The sequence below is a fragment of the Amblyomma mixtum genome, chromosome 2, assembly GCF_055824585.1.
Source record: "Amblyomma mixtum isolate Tamu chromosome 2, ASM5582458v1, whole genome shotgun sequence".
NCBI classification, from domain to species: domain Eukaryota; kingdom Metazoa; phylum Arthropoda; class Arachnida; order Ixodida; family Ixodidae; genus Amblyomma; species Amblyomma mixtum.
In genome coordinates this window covers 271,355,873-271,375,628 of record NC_143013.1, presented here as the reverse complement: position 1 = coordinate 271,375,628, position 19,756 = coordinate 271,355,873, and the positions used below count along the sequence as shown (strand labels likewise).

The 19,756-nt window shown below is 44.3% G+C and overlaps 1 protein-coding gene across 4 annotated transcripts in view; it reads right to left on the bottom strand.

The window, feature by feature from the left end:
* hob (bridge-like lipid transfer protein family member hobbit) overlaps window positions 1–19,756 on the bottom strand; it is a 61,823-nt gene that overhangs the window by 2,109 nt on the left and 39,958 nt on the right. For 2 of the 4 annotated variants that reach the window (XM_089574000.1, XM_089574001.1), the window contains exons 33-48: window positions 18,805–18,951; window positions 17,920–18,167; window positions 16,859–16,879; window positions 15,342–15,551; window positions 13,982–14,251; window positions 13,477–13,669; window positions 11,551–11,697; window positions 10,330–10,623; window positions 9,878–10,134; window positions 8,566–8,683; window positions 8,204–8,436; window positions 5,894–5,990; window positions 5,142–5,343; window positions 2,912–3,039; window positions 1,742–1,954; window positions 553–669 (exon numbers count right to left, since the gene is read on the bottom strand). In XM_089574000.1, the coding sequence (XP_089430126.1) occupies window positions 553–669; window positions 1,742–1,954; window positions 2,912–3,039; window positions 5,142–5,343; window positions 5,894–5,990; window positions 8,204–8,436; window positions 8,566–8,683; window positions 9,878–10,134; window positions 10,330–10,623; window positions 11,551–11,697; window positions 13,477–13,669; window positions 13,982–14,251; window positions 15,342–15,551; window positions 16,859–16,879; window positions 17,920–18,167; window positions 18,805–18,951 (2,895 nt within the window). The remainder of the gene's footprint in view (window positions 1–552; window positions 670–1,741; window positions 1,955–2,911; window positions 3,040–5,141; window positions 5,344–5,893; window positions 5,991–8,203; window positions 8,437–8,565; window positions 8,684–9,877; window positions 10,135–10,329; window positions 10,624–11,550; window positions 11,698–13,476; window positions 13,670–13,981; window positions 14,252–15,341; window positions 15,552–16,858; window positions 16,880–17,919; window positions 18,168–18,804; window positions 18,952–19,756) is intronic. The other 2 variants (XM_089574002.1, XM_089574003.1) reach the window with 1 other exon arrangement.

The following is a 19,756-nucleotide window of genomic DNA, read 5'->3' as shown; positions in this document are numbered from 1 at the left end:
ACCATCTTATTTTGTAATTCTCATGTACCAACTAGCCCATACAAGAGTTCTACCTTCCAGGGTAGCCATCCTCTGGTTGGGGAGTCCTCCGTTCTCCCGGTACCCTCCTTCTTCAACGGTAACCACTCTCCGGACGGTTCCTGTAGCCACTACCTCCCCCTGGTTACACATTTCTCCACTCAGGTCCTACCTTCCTCCTTGCACGTAACCCCCCTCTGAGTGGTTCCCATGGCAATGCACCCACTGGTTACGCAGACGACTGCGGCATACTATGAGAGGCTACTAGGACACGAAACCCAGGAACGAGCACCTAACAGCTGTTGCTGTAAAATGCAGCCACTATCAGAGTGCAACCAACTAGCCCATCTCTGCTCTCAGTCCTTTTCACTGCCTAAGCAGTGCAGTGCACCAGGATAGTAATGCGACCACACTGCTCAGGCTTGCAAACTAGCAAACAGTGTGGCCTGTGAGCTCTTAATTCTTAAAAAGCCCTGCGCACAGCAGGCGTACTTGTGAGAAGGCTGTGGTGTTCAATCCACTTTAGCCACTGACCAGCAACTTGGCTCCCAGCAGCAGGCGAGCTTTGTCCTCTTCCTGGGGTTGGTTGGCATCGTCAGGTGTGCTGCCCTGTGACTGGTGACTCTTGATCTGAAGTTTCTGCTTGATCGCCTGCGAAAAGCACAAGGTGGAACACTGGTTTAGAACAGTGCAAGTTTTTTGGAGTTTACGTGCAGGCCATTAAAAAAAACTACAGTGGCCTAGGGCTGGCTGTCTTGGGCTATTTAGGAACTTGTGTTGGATCACGAGGTGCGGCACCATACGTGAGTGACGATGAACGTGCTGGCAAAGAAGGTGGTCGCTTCGCAAAAACTGATTCTAGCCTGCACAATTACTAGGAGAAAGCCAACGACAGGAACAAAAGGCTCGGAGCCGGCCCGCGCAACTACGTCTTGTACAGCGCGACCCATATGGTGCACCTCGCAGCATAATTTCGTTTTTTCACCTTCGTTTTGTGACAGCGTTCGGGCCCTTCCCATGACTTGCGTGCAGTAAAACTAATGCAGTTGGCGTTATCAAGACCGCTCTATGCTTTTCGAGGCGTCTTGTTGTGTTTTGCCAGCAGTGTGGTGCGTCATTGGCATCTTGTCACTTCAATACAGAGTGGCTGCGAGAGACGTGCTTAGTGGCACGTAAGCGCAGAAATGGTTCGTGGCATGGTACACAGCGTGACCTGCAGACCACGCCAACTTATGGCATGTTTTTAGAATTTTCAATGGCAAGATTTCCATAGATCCGAATTTCGTCACAGAAGCCATTTGAGATCAGTGGTGCTATGGAAGTTTATTGCGCAAGGTAAAACCTGGGCCTCACTGATATTTCGAGACATGAGAGTTCACATTAATCAAGGTTTACATATCTGTACTCGCCGTTTCTCCAAAATGCTCATATTACTGCTCCAAAATTATATTTATGCCCTACAGCTGCTTCAGAATGCATATTTTTCTGCTCCAAGAGCTGCTCCAAAACCTACTTTGGCTGCCCCAGTCCTATGAGCATACAATACAATAAAAAAAAAAAAAAAATGCTGGTTTAAAGCACTTTGTGAAAATGTAATTCTTGATATGCAGTACCACTTGGGAGTAAAGCTCTGCATACTAATGACCGTTCTCTATGCCTAGTGGACCTCTGAGGTTCTAGTTACAAGCAATTACAAGCAATGCCATCACAATGGCCCACTTGCCTGCGAGAGGAGCACCTTGCGAGCAGTGTTCTTGACGACCATCAGCAGGTCCAGCCAGGTGCAAGTGCGGTTGTGCAGTTCGAGTGTGGGAAGCAGCAGCGAGCAGTCGTGCAGGTCTTCCAGGTTCTTCTCTTTCTCGCCCTTGTAGCTGACACACAGTGGCACTTCGGGAACCTTGACGTAGAGGAATGTCTGGTTCTTCTCCGCACGCTCCTGCATGCCAGGCGCCCTTCATGTTTGACACTCTAGACTTTAAACACTAGCCCTTCATTAGCTGAGCCATGTTCCCTTGTTTTTTGTGCGTACTTTTAAAATAATGCTAAACACTTCCTATAAATCACAAAGAAAACAAAGAACGCTCAGCATTCTATGAAGAGCATGCACTTTTGTAGTTTTGCTTGAAGGTTGCCACGATTTTCAGCTGCACTGACCTTCAAGTAAAGCCGGACAGAAAGAAATGATGTTGGCACTTGTTCCTGGTGATGAGAAAAGCACTAGGATATCTATTTGCTTCCATGTATTCACGTTTTCAGTTATATCTGGTATAATTCCGTGACATTGAAAACGAAACCTGCTTTAGCTGCAGACACTGTTCATGAAGTCCTAGGTCATAAGGTTGATGACAAATGGTTGTCAATAGCAACATGAGTGCAAGTCATGCGTCATGGCCATATGTAGTGCATTTCATGCCATGCCTTTACATGCATTTCATGCCACGCCATCATTTATTTTTACTTTTATTGTTTCGCACAGAGTAATCGGCAGTAAGTGGCCACATCATGGTTATTCCATGAAGCGGCAAAATTTTGAACAACTGCAGAGCTCATGCATTTCACAATAATCATTCAGAAATTGTCAAAGGCATAGTTTAAAATATAATAGTCAAGAGCTGAAGAAGTACGCACTGCAAGCAATGACACTGTTATTTTCTGGCTTACTTTGTCCTCAAAGGTCTCAATTTTCGACATTACATGAGGAGAGGATTCCCAGAGAAGGTACATGTAGTGGGAGTGACAGAGAGTCAGGTGGGCTCTCTGTCAGCCCTGGGCAGCTTGCCTTCAAGCTTTTCATTTTAAAAATTCATGGATGAAAACAGGAACACACCAACAGCGGTTGGCTAGGCAGGCCACACATAGAGATCAATTCTACATCTATAATCAGTGACTCTACCTTCATTTTCTCAACATCATCTCTGCTAGATGATGCCTGGCTGAGCTGTGCCCTGCGGCCCCTCCTTGTGTGGATTGGCGGTGGAGGTGCAGGTTTTGGCTCATCTTCAAGGTGGTCTTCAGACTTATCTGAAAAGGCAGTGGTACATGCAGGTATTACACTCGGCCAACTGCTCGGGTGACTACAGTCGGCTAATTACTGAACACACACATTGTTTGCACACAACATGACACCAAGGGGGTGGGGCCTGGTGGGCAAAGAGGTTTAGTTTGGTTTTATGGGGTTTAACGTCCCAAAGTGACTCAGGCTAGGAGGGACACTGCAGTAGAAGGCTCCGGGTAATTTCGACCACCTGGGGTTCTTTAACGTGCACTGATAATGCACAGTGCACGGGCCTCTAGCATTTCACTTCCATCGAAACGCAACCGCTGTGGCCGGGATCGAACCCGCATCTTTTGGGTCAGCAGCCGAGCGCCATAACCACTGAGCCACCGCAGCAACTCGCAAAAAGGTTCATTCTAGCTTCCCTCCCTCAATTTCTCAAACCTGAATTTTCCACAGATAATAAACTGATTTTTTGCCACTAAGTTGATACCCTTGCTCTTGTTCGTACGATTTCAACAGCCCAAGCTGCACCTGTCGCACCTTCTGCACCATTCTACACAGCACACAGGTTGCATACATAGGCTAGTAGAATGTCCTTGGCAGCATATGGTATGAAACACCAAATCATGCATTGCACACTTGCTATAAAAGTAATTTCAGTCACTGAAATCTGTTGCATATAATTTATGAAGTGGAAGTTGCAGGGTAGCCAAGATGAGCTTGGCGTCGAAGTTATGGTACGGTATGTGGGATTTAACACCCTGAAGCAACATGGGGGCTATGAGGGACGCTGTTGTGAAGGGCTCCAGATTAATTTTGTCCACATAAGGTTCTTTAACTCTTTCCTTACTGCAGAAAAACAGCCAATTTCAGGGTGGCATGCACAAAAACATTTTATTCACTGATAAATTTAAAACCTTTGCTTTATTGCTCATCACAGTATAGCTAAATACGCTAATTTTTAATGACGTAAAGAAGAAAACTGGATACGCATTGCTTACGGAGAAAAAAAAATCTTTTACTGGCAAAATGTGACAGACCTGCCCGAGAATTCACAACAATAGTAAATATATTCAGTCATAAAATAGGGCTATGAAAAATCTAAAATATAGGTTTTATATGTTACTATGCAACAAAAAATTATTTAAAGATATAGAACTCCTCGTGCTAAACTTTTTGATCAGTAAAAAAAAAAAAAGATGAAATGCTCGTGTGAAGCACTTTGGGCTACTCCACAGTGCATTGCCAAGGTTGATCCTGGGTGGTCTTGGCGAAAACTTAATCGGCTACACTGCTGGTGGCATGCAATTGTTTACAACATGCTCAATACTTTCAGAGAGCCTCATAAAGCAGCAAACCTTCTATGCAGCAGTGAAAACGAAAGTTACAGATGGGTGCCTGCTGAGAGCCCAGGCTAGATGAAGCAGTTGCCTCTGTCTAAACTAAAACCGGACAAACAGACAACATCAACAAAGTCAATTGTCGATGCAGAGGAATCGCGAGTACACTGTGTTGTTTTGCAGCATCAACGTGAGGTGGGACACTACTTTGGACACCACGCACTCCACTCCACGTTGACAGATTTTTCTGGAAGTTTAAAAATTCTTGCTTAAATTGGTGACAAAAAACCCATATCCGAAACTGAAGTACTGTACTTTTGCACCTTACTGGATAGCGTCCCTCGTCCACAAGTAGCCCAGATCATGCAGAACGGGATGTTTTGCACCATCATTCAAATTGAACGATTTGATTAGGTGCAGAAAGGAAAGAGCTAATGTGCGCTAAGATATGACAGCAAATAGGCGCTTTTGCATTTCACCTCTATCGAAATGCGGCCGCCACAGCCGAGATTTGATTCTGCGACCTGGGGCTCGGCAGACGAATGCCATAGCCGCTATACTACTGGGGTGGGTAGGTTTTGAAGGAAAGTGGCATGCTTAGCTGACAGTACAAACTGACGGTGTTATCAAACAGGGCTACAATAGGGCTGTGACAGGTCAGAAAGTTAACTTCATGCACACACACACCCACTTTCTGCCACTGTGTGCAAGATTCATGGTTTGCCTGGCTCATCGATACATGGACACTCCAAGACACACCTGCAAACATGGAGAGAAGTGCGTACCTGCGCGTGATGAGAAGAAGAAGCGCAGCATGCGGTGGGTGAAGGCATGGGTCAGTCCAATGGTGATGGGCACCAGGTTGACCTCAAGGTGTTCCTTCACCGAGATGCCGCCTACCGGTGCCCTCACCCGGCAGAAAATTCGCAGAGCTCGCTGACGCTCCAGTGGAATGTGTGGCTGCAGCTCTGTAGGCTGCAGAACCTCCTGCACATGACAGCATGAGAAAAGTATGGTTTACACCAAGTGCAGTGCCTTATTCCAGCTTTCCTGCGACCTCCGACTACCGTTCAGTTTCTTTTTCTTTCATGTTTGTACTCTGATCTGTATCAGCACTTGTACAGGATTGTCCAGAAGAGTTGTGTGGTACACACATCTTTTTTTTCAGCGTTTCCTTGGTGTGGAAACATAGTAAGCCTACCCTTGCATGATGCTACTGCTGCTTTAGCATCATAGTATAGCAAAGCTTACTGCGCGTGCACATCAGTCTGCGGTTAATGTAAAAAGCTGAACAGAGTAATGCTCTGTCCATTGTCATCGGAAAGATGCCACCGAGCATGTTTGAAGCATGTTCTGTACATGTCCATGTATATAAGAAAGTCGTGTGGGACATTCCTGTACGCTATGCTTCCACTATGTAAATTCTTTAGCTCTCTGGAGTGCTGCAAATACACTCTTCAGGTGAAGCCTCAGTGCTCAAGTACAGAAAATTCGGGAGTAAAAAAAAAACTATCAATTACGCATAATTTCATCTCACCTTGTAGACTTGGTTGGGCAGCAGGTTTGTAACTTTGACATTGCCAAGCTCAAGGAGGTGTTCAACGGAATCATTGGATTTTGTCACACGTGAATACCTGGACAGGTGAGACGAGGAACAATCGGAGCACATTAAACTTTCACTTTAGACAGGGTGAAGCCTAGAGATAGAAACAAAACGACAGCAAACTGCGCACATGTCTCAGAGCAGCAGGTATATGTCAAATGACATAGGTTATAACTTATAACATTGTTTCAGGCCAAAATGTGCTGTTGCAATGGCAGTATTCAACGATACAAAGAGCCTGCCAAGGGCGAAAAACTGTTCATGTTGGTAGATAAAAGATTAATTTCTTTACTTGCTTGCAGCTGAGGTAAACTGTCAGTAAGATCACAACCTATGCTGAGGGCAATGCTAAAGTGATGCTTAAGCAGAAGCTACAAGCATGCACTCAAGCAGCACACTGCATCACTCATGCTTTGCACATCAACTCTGACGGCGCAGTGTTTCTTATATTAATTAACGAGAACGATGATTGCAGGTTAGTAACAAACTTAGCAGCAGAGTGCAAGACTTAAGCATGCAATACGGTGCTGCACTTGCTCAGCGGGGCATGGCGCAGGCCCCTAGCACAACTTGCAACAGCCACCTCTAAATATGCGTGGTGTATGACAATCCTTATGAAGTAAGGCACCATAGCAAGCGGTCGACGCCATAGCTGCAAGCAGTTGACGCCGTCAACCTACAAAAAGTCGCCATTATGGTCACGTGATTCGGAGAACCAATAGCAGAGCGCATATTACCCAATTTTGTTTTTGTTTACCGCTTCTAGAGCTTGCTCACAGTTGCCAACCGGAATATTGGAATAGCCTGAATTGAGACCTTTCAAACAAAACCAAAATGGCGCCAGCAGAGCGCGTATTTCTCAAACTGCGGACAGACAAAGTTTGGTGCGATTAAACCTTAATTTAAAGGGCCGCGCGCGCGGTTTCACATCTTTGGAATGCTATAACGCATGAATTCGGTGGTATTTTTCAACGCAAAATTCGTAGATAGCTGTGCAATGACCTCAGGATCATGAAAATGAAAAGATTGGAAATACGATTTTTTGACCAATTTTCGGCCGCAAAAGAGCCGTGTCCCCCCTTAAGGGGACAGGGTAAGCGCCATCTTTCGCATGTATTTTGGGGCATATTGCGGTACACTTTTCTCAGCAACTAATAAAGACAGCAGCAAGATATTTATTTCATTTTGTTCAGAATTTCATCTTCTAGCCGCTGTACCAAAATTCTTTCAATATACAAGAAATAAAATTATTAGTGATTTTTTTACTTTCTACACCTTGATTTTGACCAAGTTTTGTGTATATTTCTTTTTTAAAACAAACAATATCATTTGCACGCTAATAATTTTGGTACAGTAAATTGCCACATATATGTACTGTATACACAGAAAAAATCAGCTGATATCTATTGTCATTTCGAAAATAATGGTACCGACGTAACAAAAAATCTTGTTTTGAGAAAGCGGAGTTTAAAGTAAACAAAACCTTCTATCTCTAGATTTCGACTTAGCCAACTCTTTTTGACCAGTTTATACAGTAGGCACCAGCTCCATAGTCACCATCACTTAGATAATGAGAGCTTGGCGCTTCTTTTCCTGCAGTTTTGCTTCAGGTGCCTGTTTTGTCACTTGCTGCGTAGCTCGATCGGCAAAGTAAATTCGACGCCGATCGACTTGCTTCAGCCAGCGGACAGTGTTGTTGCCCGGACTTAGTCCGCATGCCTCAAGAACTTTAGTTTTTGCGATGGCGCCATCATTGAAGGTCAGAACAACATCTAATGTAGCAATCTTCAATGTCTGTAGGCCCGCGAAGACATTTTTTTGAGCACACTCCCATACGACATTGTTGAAGGACTCGTTTGGGTTCTGGAGGGTCGCCAGAGAGCTTGGATAGTTGCCAGAGAGCTTGGATGGTTGCCAGAGAGCTTTTTCTTGCAGCTAAATTTAGTAACAGTTGGAGTTTCTTTAGTTTATAGTAAAAATGGAGAAAACACATCGCTCGTAAAGGGGGTGTGTCGCTGACAACTTTGCTTTCAGACAACTTTTTCAGGTTGATATAAATTGCACAGAATAAAGTGTGATACATCAAGCGATGCATAAAAGACTTTAATTTCATATTTAGCAAAAAACTAAAAATTTATATTTTTCAGATTTTTTGCTTACCCTGTCCCCTTAAAGGACTTCCAGAGACTAACAGAAGATCTGCAGTTTGCAGCCTTTGTGAGAAAAGAGTGCTGGTGAACTCACAGAAAGTTCGACAGCACAAGGTCAGCAATTCCCAGCTGTCCGTCGACATCAGTAAGACGCCACCGAGCATGCTTGAAGCAGACCTCAGCACGCCGCACCACGGTAACTTCCTGTCCCGGAGCGGCTGCCCTCTGCCGGCTTTTGAGTGCGGCAACTTGAGTCTCTCGGTAGCAGCTCAACATGAGCGCCAGCTCCTTGCTGGATGAGCTCAGCTGCTCTTTGCAGAGTCGGATCTGCATCGTGAAGACGTTTTTACACTACACTTTCTCCATAGCATAGCAGATACATATATGTCCAGCTGATAAGAGTGCTCCGATTCATCCAATAAAAACAAAAAGTTCTGTTTGCCACCATGTACCAACCTCATCCTCTAAATGTGCGAGTTCAGTCTGAAGATCAGTGCTGCCTGGGTCCTCATTCAGGCCTCTCTGCACTTGGTACGCTTCCCTTTCTAGTTGCTTGTGCATCGATAGCAAGGACCTGGAATTAGAAAGAAAATCAACAACACAGAAGCTCCAACACACGTGAGCACTAGACTGAAGGGCATATTTGATCAATTAGTCACAGGCAGGTCTCAAGTGCTCAACAATGCTGAAAAACGTTAACTAGCAAAACTGCAAAACTGAGTGGACTACTGATAAGTGGCATACTCCTCCTTTATGACAGCGCTTAAGTCTACATAATTGTGCACACCACCATGTCACTTCAGGCAAGATTAAAGCGGAAAGTTTTGGAGCATTCGCTGTATAGACCGGACCTGATGCCCCGTGATGTTCACTCGTTTCTTCATCTGAAGAAACAACTTAATGGAAAACAGTTTGCTGATGTTGTATGTTTTTATATGTTCTTTATATCGCTTTCTAACTGTGTGCCATGTGTCTTTTTCTGTATAAAAATAGAAAACCTTCGTCACTTAGTAAACAGTCGTTAGTTTGTGCTCCATCCCGTCAGTGTCCTTCCATTCTTCTGTGCTCGTCCCGTAAAGTGTAGCGCGTAATAAGCATCATCAATCCAACAATCTGACATAGGAAGTCATGATGTGGTTTAAACGGCAGGCGGAAGATTTCTGTGACCGTGGTAACTGAAAGCTGGTTCCCAGGTCAAACAAGTGTTATGGTAATGACAAATATGTGGAAAAATGAAATAATGTAATATGATTACCTTTGCTAAAGTTAGCGTTGTCATAACAACGACAAATATATAGAAAAATGAAGAAATGTAGTATGGTTACTTTTGAGTTAAAAGTTTTATCGAACAAAAATTTTCCACAGCTGTGCTGGTCTTTGTACCTTTACTTTCTAAACACACCTCGTAGACAAACTTCGTACCTTGGAGAAGAAAGTAGAGAGGAGAAAATATGTAAGCACATAGAAATTGCCCTAATAAGCCCACTCATGCCCTACACTAGATGTCAGTGCACGTAAAAGAACCCCAGGTGGTCGAAATTTCCGGAGCCCTTCACTACGGCGTCTCTGATAGCCTTAGTCACTTTGGGACGTTAAACCCCATAAACCAAACCAAACCAAACCTTTTTCATTTAATTGATATGATCACCACAGACTAAAAGGCTGCCTCACCACCCTATTCAAATGTGTAAAGAAACAGTCAGAGCAGCTATGCCACGTCAGTTTCAACACAGATGACACGAGCTGTACTTGTAGGCAGAGTGTATACCTGACTTGATCCTGCAGTTGCAGGATGGGTGTGCGGTGGTCTTCCCCTGCAGAGAGCTGCAGGCGGAAGCGCATGCGCTGCAGCCTCTCGTTGGCCTCCCTTCTCCGCGGCTCCACATAAAGGAGCAGGTTGTTTACCAGGTCCAACACCATGGCATACTGCAGTGGGTTGCTGCAGACCTCCAGGTCATGGTGCGTCAGAGTGAACGCATCCACTGCTTGCTCCCGACCCCATGGTTCCTCATCCTCTTCGTCGGGCTTCATAAAGAAAACAAAGGTGTGGAAGTTTTGATAGTTAATCGTGCCTTCAAGCATTCAACCTGATCTAATTAACATACAAGAACCCTTTGTTCAGGGCACATGGACATGTGTACCCTGACCAGTGCCCTTAAGCACTTAACTAGTGACGAGTGCAAAGAATAAAAAATCGTGCGGCAGTGCTGCAAGACTGACCAGGGGTGGAACTTCCTCCAGAGCCTCGGGGTCAATGTTCTCGCCGTAACTGGCATAGAAGAACTGGCAGCCGCAGCGCGAGATGATCCTCTGGAGCTGCAGTGGGGCCGTGTTGGGGTCTGAGGCCCCACCCACTGTGCTGCTGACCACACCCCCAACACCCTGGCCACTGCCCACCAGGTCAGCGGGTGCCTCGATCACCGTCCAGGCACGCTCTTCTATGTTGTCCACCGTCAGCCACACCACACCATCGTCGGATGCACCACGCTCCCCGGCATCAACCGTGGCGTAGTACTGCGGCAGCAAAAGACCACCAAAAATATCACTGCGAATGCACGTGACGCACACATGCAGCCTATGCCTGAATAGACATCTCTTAGTTTAGTGAAGGATCACAAAAAAAAAAAAAAAAACATCTTTCATACTTTTCCAATATCCTTTATCTTGAAACAACCTCAAACAAGGCTAGCTTTATCAGTGCATTGTTCAAATACACCAAAATCAAGATCACCATCAGCCTTGCTACGTCCATTACAGGACAAGGGCCTCTGCCACTGACTTCTAGTTAACCTTGTCCTGCTCCAGCTACGGTTCCCCTATCTCCAAACTCCCTAATGTCATCAGTGACTTATTTTTACTGCTTCTAAAATGTCCGAAGTAAGAGAAAACCCTTGCTAATAACTTAATTTCTCCAAGTGTAAGTAGGTAATGCCATTGAATATAGCACTCACTGGAGCAAAATTAGCCATGCTGAATTGTACTTGTCTATAACATACAGTGCTTCACTGCGGTGCCCCATCGTGCTTTTCTTTTTCACCATGGTGGCTCAATGGCTATGGCATCTGGCTGCAGATCATGAGCTCATGGTTTCGATACCAATCACAGTGGCTGCATTTTGGTGGAGGAAAAAATTGAAAACTGTTCATCTAATGAGATTTTGGTGCATGCTAAAAAGCTCCAAATCGTTGAAATTAACCTGGAACAGTTTATTATGGCATGCCTCAAGGCTCACACCATTTTTATGGCACATAAAGAATCAGATGAGCCTTCCACTCAATCAGTCATGCCTTTGTTAGCCATGTTATGCATCCTGAAATGCTCCATGTTTCCTTACTTATGACGCAGTAAGCCAAGCTATGTGCTATGACCACTGAGAAACTCTCATCTTGTGTCGGTCACTTCATTCTAGGCTTCACGGTGATGGAGATGGGAGGCACCCACCTGCATGCACTCAAGAGATCCCATCCAGGTGGTTTTTGAGACTAGGGTATTCTCCTTCCACACAGGTGTGTGCACCCGCTGCAGGATCTCTGCCTTGGCTGCACTCACAATCACATAGCCAGACGTCTCACATCCACGAAGCATTACCTGGGAATGCCAGAACAATGCAAAGCTTTAACTTCCAGGCCTTGAAATTTCCTGCACTAGTGCTGTGGCACAGCTGTGGATTGAAGCAATGTTGACGCAAACCTCTCGGGATGGAAAGGCAGTGTGAACAGCAATATAGAAGAAAAAGGCAGGATAGACAAAGTCAACACATGCAAGAAAAACTTATTAAAAAGTATAACTCCAGAAAAGTCTATATTATTCTATTTACATTGAGAAAAGCTGCCGCGATGACTCAGTAGTTATGGTGCTTGGCTGCTGACCTGAAATTCGTGGGTTCAATCCCACCCCTGTCAGTCGCATTTCGATGGAGGCGAAATGCGAAATGACCATTTTCTGAAGGTTTCAGTACATTTTTTTTTCTGTAAAAACTACTGACTTCAGTAATGATTGAAATACCTAAAAACAGAGCTGAATAAAGGTGCTTTCTATTAATATACGTTTAAACAACAAATTGCATGTTGCAACAAAAAATTTTATTATTTGCTAAAAACGAGACTTTAGAAAAAAATTCAACGAAACTTGCAAAAACACGCTTGTATATTAAAAGAAAAAAATGTTAAAATTTTCGATTAAAAATTTTCGGAAAGATGCAAAATGTTTGTTTGTCTATTGGCTACTCTCTGCAAAAAAAAAATCATTTCTATCTTGAATACTATTGTTGCCACAAAAGAATAACTGGAAACCGTATCGTTGTGCATCGGAGCGCGGCCGCCTGTGTTTCAGGCTGGTTTCCATCATCACCGATGTGAAAACTGAATCATCTACAGCACCTTGCAACATTTTCAGGCTCGTTGTTGCACAGGACGTCGATTAAATCACTCGCATACGAAACGGAGTCCTGAGATTTGCTATGTCTTAGAGCGCGTGCCGCGCATGCGGAGGCTACCAAGCGACTTCGATGGTACCACATCTTCGAAGTGGTTTCAAAAAATGCCGTTTGTAGAGGCAAAAAAAAAACTACATCGGAAACAAAACTTCAGTTCTCCGGCTACAAGCCAGATGCGCATCGTGCCTGTAAGCAACGCGGAAGGCTCCGAAGTCGAGCGGCGAAGGAGTCATCTGCGGGCAACATGGCGGGCAATGAGCGCAGGTCCGCGTCTTCATTTCTTCGCAGCGTGTTAAAAAGTGCCCCCTCGCGAGACAAAAGAAAACTACATCGGAAACAAAACTTCGGTTCCTGGCCTACAAACTACATCTGCAGCGTGGTCATTAGCAACGTAGAAGGTTTTGAAATCGGGGCATGAAATTATCGTTAGCGGGCTAACGATGCTCAATGGGCGCGGTAGGGAAAGAGTTAAAGAACCCCAGGTGGTCGAATTTATCTGGAGCCCTCCACTACGGCATCCCTCACGGAATGAGTTGCTTTGGAATGTTAAACGCCATAAACCAAACCAAACCAAACATTGAGAAAGGCAGCTGATACTAAAGCATATGCGGCATCGGCTGACAATATGGACACTGAAAGCAGTTAAATGTACTAGCTAAACGTTACAAGTAGAACCTAGCTGCAAACTATGCTTCAAGTGGCATGCATACGTTCCTACCACGTATGTAACTGAAAAGGCAATGCATTCCCCTATTTCATATGACACATGCACATTTTAGACAAACTGCTTTTCATGCAGGGACTACATGCTAAATTGCTAACTGAAGGGCACCATTAGTGCACTGCAGCTTTGATTATTGAGTATGCTGTTATCATCAATATTATGATCACTATCAGCCGTAAAAACTGGAAATTGCTATTTAAAGCCTTACCTGGCTGTTTACGAGTTCAACAGACCAGTTCTTGTGGAGAACGTCATCAGTCTGGCAAGCAGCAACCCCATGGAGCTGTTCTTCCACGGTAACCCCCTCGACATCTTCTGTGTACACCGTTTTGGGGCCGGAAGACTCCAGCTGCTGAAGCATTGACACAGCCGGTGATGTGCTCTTGCGTGCAGGCCGGGGACTGCATTGTGCATGCCAGAACACCATCGTGGCTGATTTGGGAAAATTTTCGCCAGCACACAATGCTTTTTCATTGCAGGGAACTGGACTTGATATCTCTCTATATTTACAGTGCAATGGAATCGCTTCACATTTTAATTAGTGAACTTCTGCATGGTGGAAGATGTACAAAATAGAAACTAATATGCGAATGTAATTTTTATGTTTTGAAACGCATATTGCGGAACTGTTACGGAAAGTACATAAACAAAAAAATGAAATGCAAGAGAAGTTTTTTAGAAGACTTTTTTTCAAGATAAAAGCAGGGCCTTGCCTAGGACGAAGCTCGGGCGATGTCAGGGGCTGTCCATCAACGCGAAAGCCCCTGAGGGCCTCTGTGGAAAGGTTGCGGCGAAGGAGCTTGGCATCCACATAGCTGTCGAAGAGGCCAAAGACAACGTCCCTGTTATGCTTGGTCCAGGCGCCCTTAAGGCCGTGCACAACCAAGAGGTGCACCGGGGTGTCCTCTTCTGGCGCAGTGACGGCAGTGCCTCGCACCTTGGTCTCCCGGCCGTAGGACACTCGAGCCACACTCAGGAAATACCTGAGAAGGAGGGGACTCCCTTAACCATGAGTGTTTCCAGCATTTCTGCTTTCTGTTTTTGGGAAAACAGGTCAAAGAACTCAAAAACCAAAACCGGGGTGGGCAAGCCTCCTTTCAAGCAACACTGTGTGCTGCTAAAATCAACACAGCGTTGTGTTGCTGAACAATGGCAAAAGCAAGAAAAGCTCAACAAGCTAATTGAAGAAGGAGGAACTACAATACACCTTTTCATTAATAGCAAAAAAAAATCAGAGCCTCCGAGCTCATTAGCAACACATGATAAAAAACGCCTACCTCAAAGGAGACGCATCATGATTTAAGTCTACTGTACTTAACACTGCACTATGGGCAACCTTTCGGCTAACTTGCAGCTTTTAAAACTTGAACAGCTGCAAACTATTGTCAGTGGCTAGTGGCTCACACACTGCTGTCCATGCTTTGTGCTTTGAAAAGCACCAGTTTTACGAAGTTTAGCTTTAACTCGTACAGTAGCCAGTGTGCTGAAATAATGCGAACCCCAAAAAGCTGTTCTCGGAAGATTTAAAATGCGTGCGACACACCTGAAAACTGAACTCGCGAATAAAGAAGCACTCATTACTGATAAGCATATGTAACTTGTCGCAGCTATTTGATGTGCAAGTGTCCTATCGTGACTGAGTGGCATTAAAAAAATTTAACAGTGACAAGAACATTACACTTTTATTCACATTTTGAAACCTAAATTGCACATTCTTTTCATCTCCACAGCTTTTATTTCCTTTGGCTTCCTTGCCCGAAAATATCAGCTGTTATCTATTCTGATGTAAGTAATAACAAAAAAAAACAGGAAAAAAAAGATATGGCACAGTGTTAGCTCGAAAGTACTATAACAAATCTGCAGAGTACAAGAAGTATCAGACATAACTTCACCAGCGAAAGTACAAGACACCAGGAGAAGAAGAACACAGGACAACGCTGGACTAACAACTGTGTTCCTTTGTTATCCTGTGTTCTTTTCCTGGTGTCTTGTACTTTCGCTGGTGCAGTTATGTCTGATATACACCAACTAGCCCACATGGTTACCTTGTTACAAAAAGTATACGGCACTCACTTGCGCTGTGGAGGCAGTGGAACTTGTGGCAGGGGCCGCTGGCCAAACTCCTCATCCACTGGAGTTGAACCACCTGAAATTTCAGCTCCAGCATCCGCGGCTGCTCCTGGCTGCTCGCTCGAGGCCGCCTCAGCGCTGGCATTGTAGAGCCACACTTCACTGTCGCCCAGCTCACAATTCATGTAGGACACAGACCAGTTGGCGCGTGGTCTGCAGCGACAGCAATGCATGCAGTGCAAGCATGATTTTTAAACAATGCCTTAGAATGGCAAACTGAAATCCTACGAAACCCGTAGCTCAATATATGCAAAAACTGAACAGTACTCATCACTCTGACCATTTGCTACGCACCTACATGGCACGTGATATATAACAAAGCAACATAACAAAGAAAAGAGCTGCAATGCTAGAAAAGTCAACGTTGAGAAAACAAGAAAGGCAACGAAAATAAGATACAAATTGTTAATAGCACAGAATGACGCTGAGATGAAAAATTTATGAGGACGAAAGACATTTAAGGGGGAACACAGCTTTCACCAAAAAACTTTTATTTCTCAATGTATATATATGAAATTTTTTTAGCATATTAGAAATGATTTTATGATTACTCTCACAAAATTTCACCGTTAAATCTCCGGAAAATTGTTTTCCAATATATATTCTTCCTCTTAATCTTGAGAAAAGGCTGCAGAGTTTAGAAAATGCGGCGCAAAGCTGGTTCAACATTCACAGCGCTCTGACTGATCTGCTACAGATCAAGAAATTCTTATAATTTTTTTTGCAAAGTACAAATTTTGATTTTGAATTTTTATGATGCAGTGTTCGTTGGCATACCTAGGGTGCGAAGAAAATTTCATACATGAAATTTACTCCTAATTTTTAAATCCATAAGCTTGAAAAACAAAAGAATGTCTTGACCTGCACTATTGTCCTTGAAGTGCTACAAAACAAATGGGGTCAAAATAGATACAAGAGTTGAGAAGAAATCTGCTCCACAAAGTATTTAGGCAGGAAACCATTACGGAGAAAAACGCCCACTATTTGAGCGTTTCCCTACAACACACAGCTGCCACAGTTCATAAAACAAAATTGTAGAGTTCTTCCTGGTCGATTTCAGTAATGAAACTTTGGGAGAGCATAAAAAATGAGGCATAGAAGTGGATGCAAAACTTTTCAAAAATCAATTTTTTTTGGCCATTTTTTTGTTGGGATTTCAAAGCTGCGTTGCGCCTTAAGAACACTTACTGAGACATTAAAAATATAGGCCCTTATGACATAGGCTATATATAGATCCTAGTGACATAGGTTTATAGCTTCACTCTTTAATTAATGCTGAAATATTATTTTTTTTTCTAAGTGTTTTGCTCTCCATGTAAACTCTACACAAAGCAAGCATGACGAACATCCAGTTTATCACCAAAAAGTAGTCCTGCATCGCACCATATCACTTCCTGAACTTTTGTACTAACTTTTGTCCAAGTTTTGTACTAAGTGTCAGTGGATGCTGTGAACCATACCTTGGATTCTGGGTTGCATAACTGTGTTCACAGAAGAGGCAGCACAAGAGAAAAGCAGGCAGACACCAAAACAGTTAAAGCCACATATCGTGTAAACAGAACAAAGAAAGCACAAAAGTACAGCTCAATTAAGCATGGCTCAGCAGAAGTGAAAATGCAGACGCTACAACATTCAAACACACTATCTTTTCTGTTTCTTACTGTTAACCAAAAAATGATATTCTGACACCAAAGCAGGCAAATGCATCAAGTAGTGCATTAGTTTAAAAAAATCTTGGCACACTAGGTTCTGTACAAATAGTTGTCCGGATACTATGCGACAGAATTTTTTTTTTTTTTCGATGAGATGACTGATGACAGCAATAATGCAATTTATCCAGTCTTAGAGCAAAAAATTGACAAAAAAAAATTCAGTAACTGTGACAAACACCAGTTTGTGATTTCCAGTGCCCTGCAAATGTATCTATTATTTTATTTCATGAAATTACAAGTCACAGTAGCTCCACAAACTTCCTGTCTTGCTTTCTTGAGCTTTACAATATTAAAGTCATTCATCACTTATTTATTAAATTTAGATGTGCGCAGAATAAGCATTTCCTGAAGCGAAAAGCTTCACTACGCTAGTCAACACTGCGCTTCGCGTGAGCCGGCGTATGTCGGAGCACGAGTGACGTCACGCACGGCGCAGGCCACTGCGCATGTGCACCGCCGCTTCTCCTCCTCGCCACCGTATGACCTCTCACCGCAGCAGTGCGCATTTGAAAGGAGGGGTATATAAGGCGCGCTTTCCAATAGAACAGGCGCACGCTGCCGCGCGCTATGCGTCATCGTTTGACGTTCGCCGCAAGCGCATGTTTATCGCGGATCACCGCAGCTTTTTGCTTCGAGATATCCAGGCTTAACCTTAGCTAAGCCCCAGGCATTTTTTTTCTCAGCACTTGTAGTTTGCAGGCCACAAGCACTGTGCATGTACTATACTGTTTGCAAGCATCCAGAACACAGAGCCATCACTAATTGATACCATGTGCTCTGAACTCAGAAGCAAAAAAACAAAAACTGACCTGTGCAGCAGACCATCGCGCAGCGTGTCCAGCACGAGGCTGTGCTCAGAGCTGAGCTGGATGCGGCCGGCCAGCAACTCAAAGCCATGCTGCCGGGCCAGTGAGGTCCAGTAGCACACTTGGAACTTGTGCAGTGCCAGCGAGAGCTGCAGCTGGCGCACATGCCGTGTCAGCTGGCTTTTCCGTGGTTTCACGTTGCCAAAGAGCGGGCCCCGACGAGTCAGCTTGGGAAGCCCACTTAGGATGGCCTGCCGTGCACAGGTAAAGCAAGAAACGGAAGCGTTTTCCGTAAACATTTTAACGGTCGCACAAAGGAAAGGTTCCAATTATCAGTGCGTGAAGGCTCGTAAGTGGGGCTTGCTACCTTCATGTTCAGTTCCCAAGTAAGTTGCTTGTATATTTCAACGAAGTGCTGACTGAGAGATGTGAGCCATGTTTTGATCAGTGGAAACAATGATAAGCACTGCATTCAGTTCAAATGCAGCTTAGCCAAGCTATTCTTCATACTCACAGCCCGTGCCTGTCTAGGAAGTGACAAAATGATGTGATTCCATATTCCACATGATGCAAGCTGTACTTCATCAACTCCGATGAATTTCATTGGAGTGGACCTCCAATGACCTACCTTTCACACTATTGAATCAATAAATCAAAAATTTCATTAGTTCTGTAAAGCTTACTCTTCACCCTCACTCAAAGGATGGGAAAGTGACAGTGATTTCCCTCATAATATATATAGCTTTATAACATAGGCACGGTAATCAGCCCAGAGCAGTAAATGTACAAAAAGGAATGCTTTACTAATTATGACATCTCACTGAGCTACTTTGGTCTGTAGAGCGTCCCGGTAGGAACAAAGGAGTAGCAGTAAGAAGGAACTGTTACCTTCAAACCTTCCAGCCACTTGAGTGTGGAACTATAGACTAGCAAGGTGGGGATGGAGTCTGCTGTCTCCAGTGCCACTGCTTTTGTTTCCAGGGATACTGAGAGGTTCAGGTTCTGAGATCGGAATGCTCGGTAGCTGTCGTGTTCCTGCAAAGTTGAGGCACAAGCTATAGCACTTTTCCTGATCACAATGCTGGGAATAGTCGTTAAATTGGTACCCCCAAAACCTGCATCCAGATAAAACCAGGAGTGGCCATGAAATGAGGCTCAAATGTGGATATTAAGAAAACAGAAGCTAAGCAGAATCATGCACAATCCCAGACACTAGTGACTCTGAAGAAACTCGCAACTTGGTGTTTCTTCCGGTAAAAAGGGCCAAGAGGCTTGAGGTGGCTATGAGAATTAGTTACGAATACGTGTTCTTTAACATGTGGATGTCTTTGAAGTGATGCACTGCGTGACAAAAATGATCAAAAGCAATGCAAGAGATGACAAGAAAATACAGAAGGTATAGTTAAAGCCAGACAATGAGGGTGCCAGCCATGCCTTTTGGATATACAGTGAAAGCTCGTTAATTCAAAACTCGATAATTCGAATTTTCGGATAATTCGAACTACACTACTTGGTCCGGCCAAGCTCCATAGAGATCTGTGTATAAAAAAGCCCGTTAATTCGAAAGCGAGTCGGTTCTGTTACGGATAATTCGAACTACGCGCCACCGCTTCTGGGCGGCTTGGCACACAGCATTTGGCCAAAAAAAAAAAAGCACCTCCTCCGCATAGTTAGAGACTGCGTACGTCCTAAACGGGGACAGAAGATGGAACTAGATAAAACCTTGGAAGAGTGGGTAAAGCTTAAATGGCGCCATCACTGGCGCGGTGGCCCGCTGCACCGGAGGGAAGGGGTTGGCGACCGCGCTGGCGGCTGCCTACCTTCTTTTCCGCGCAACCTC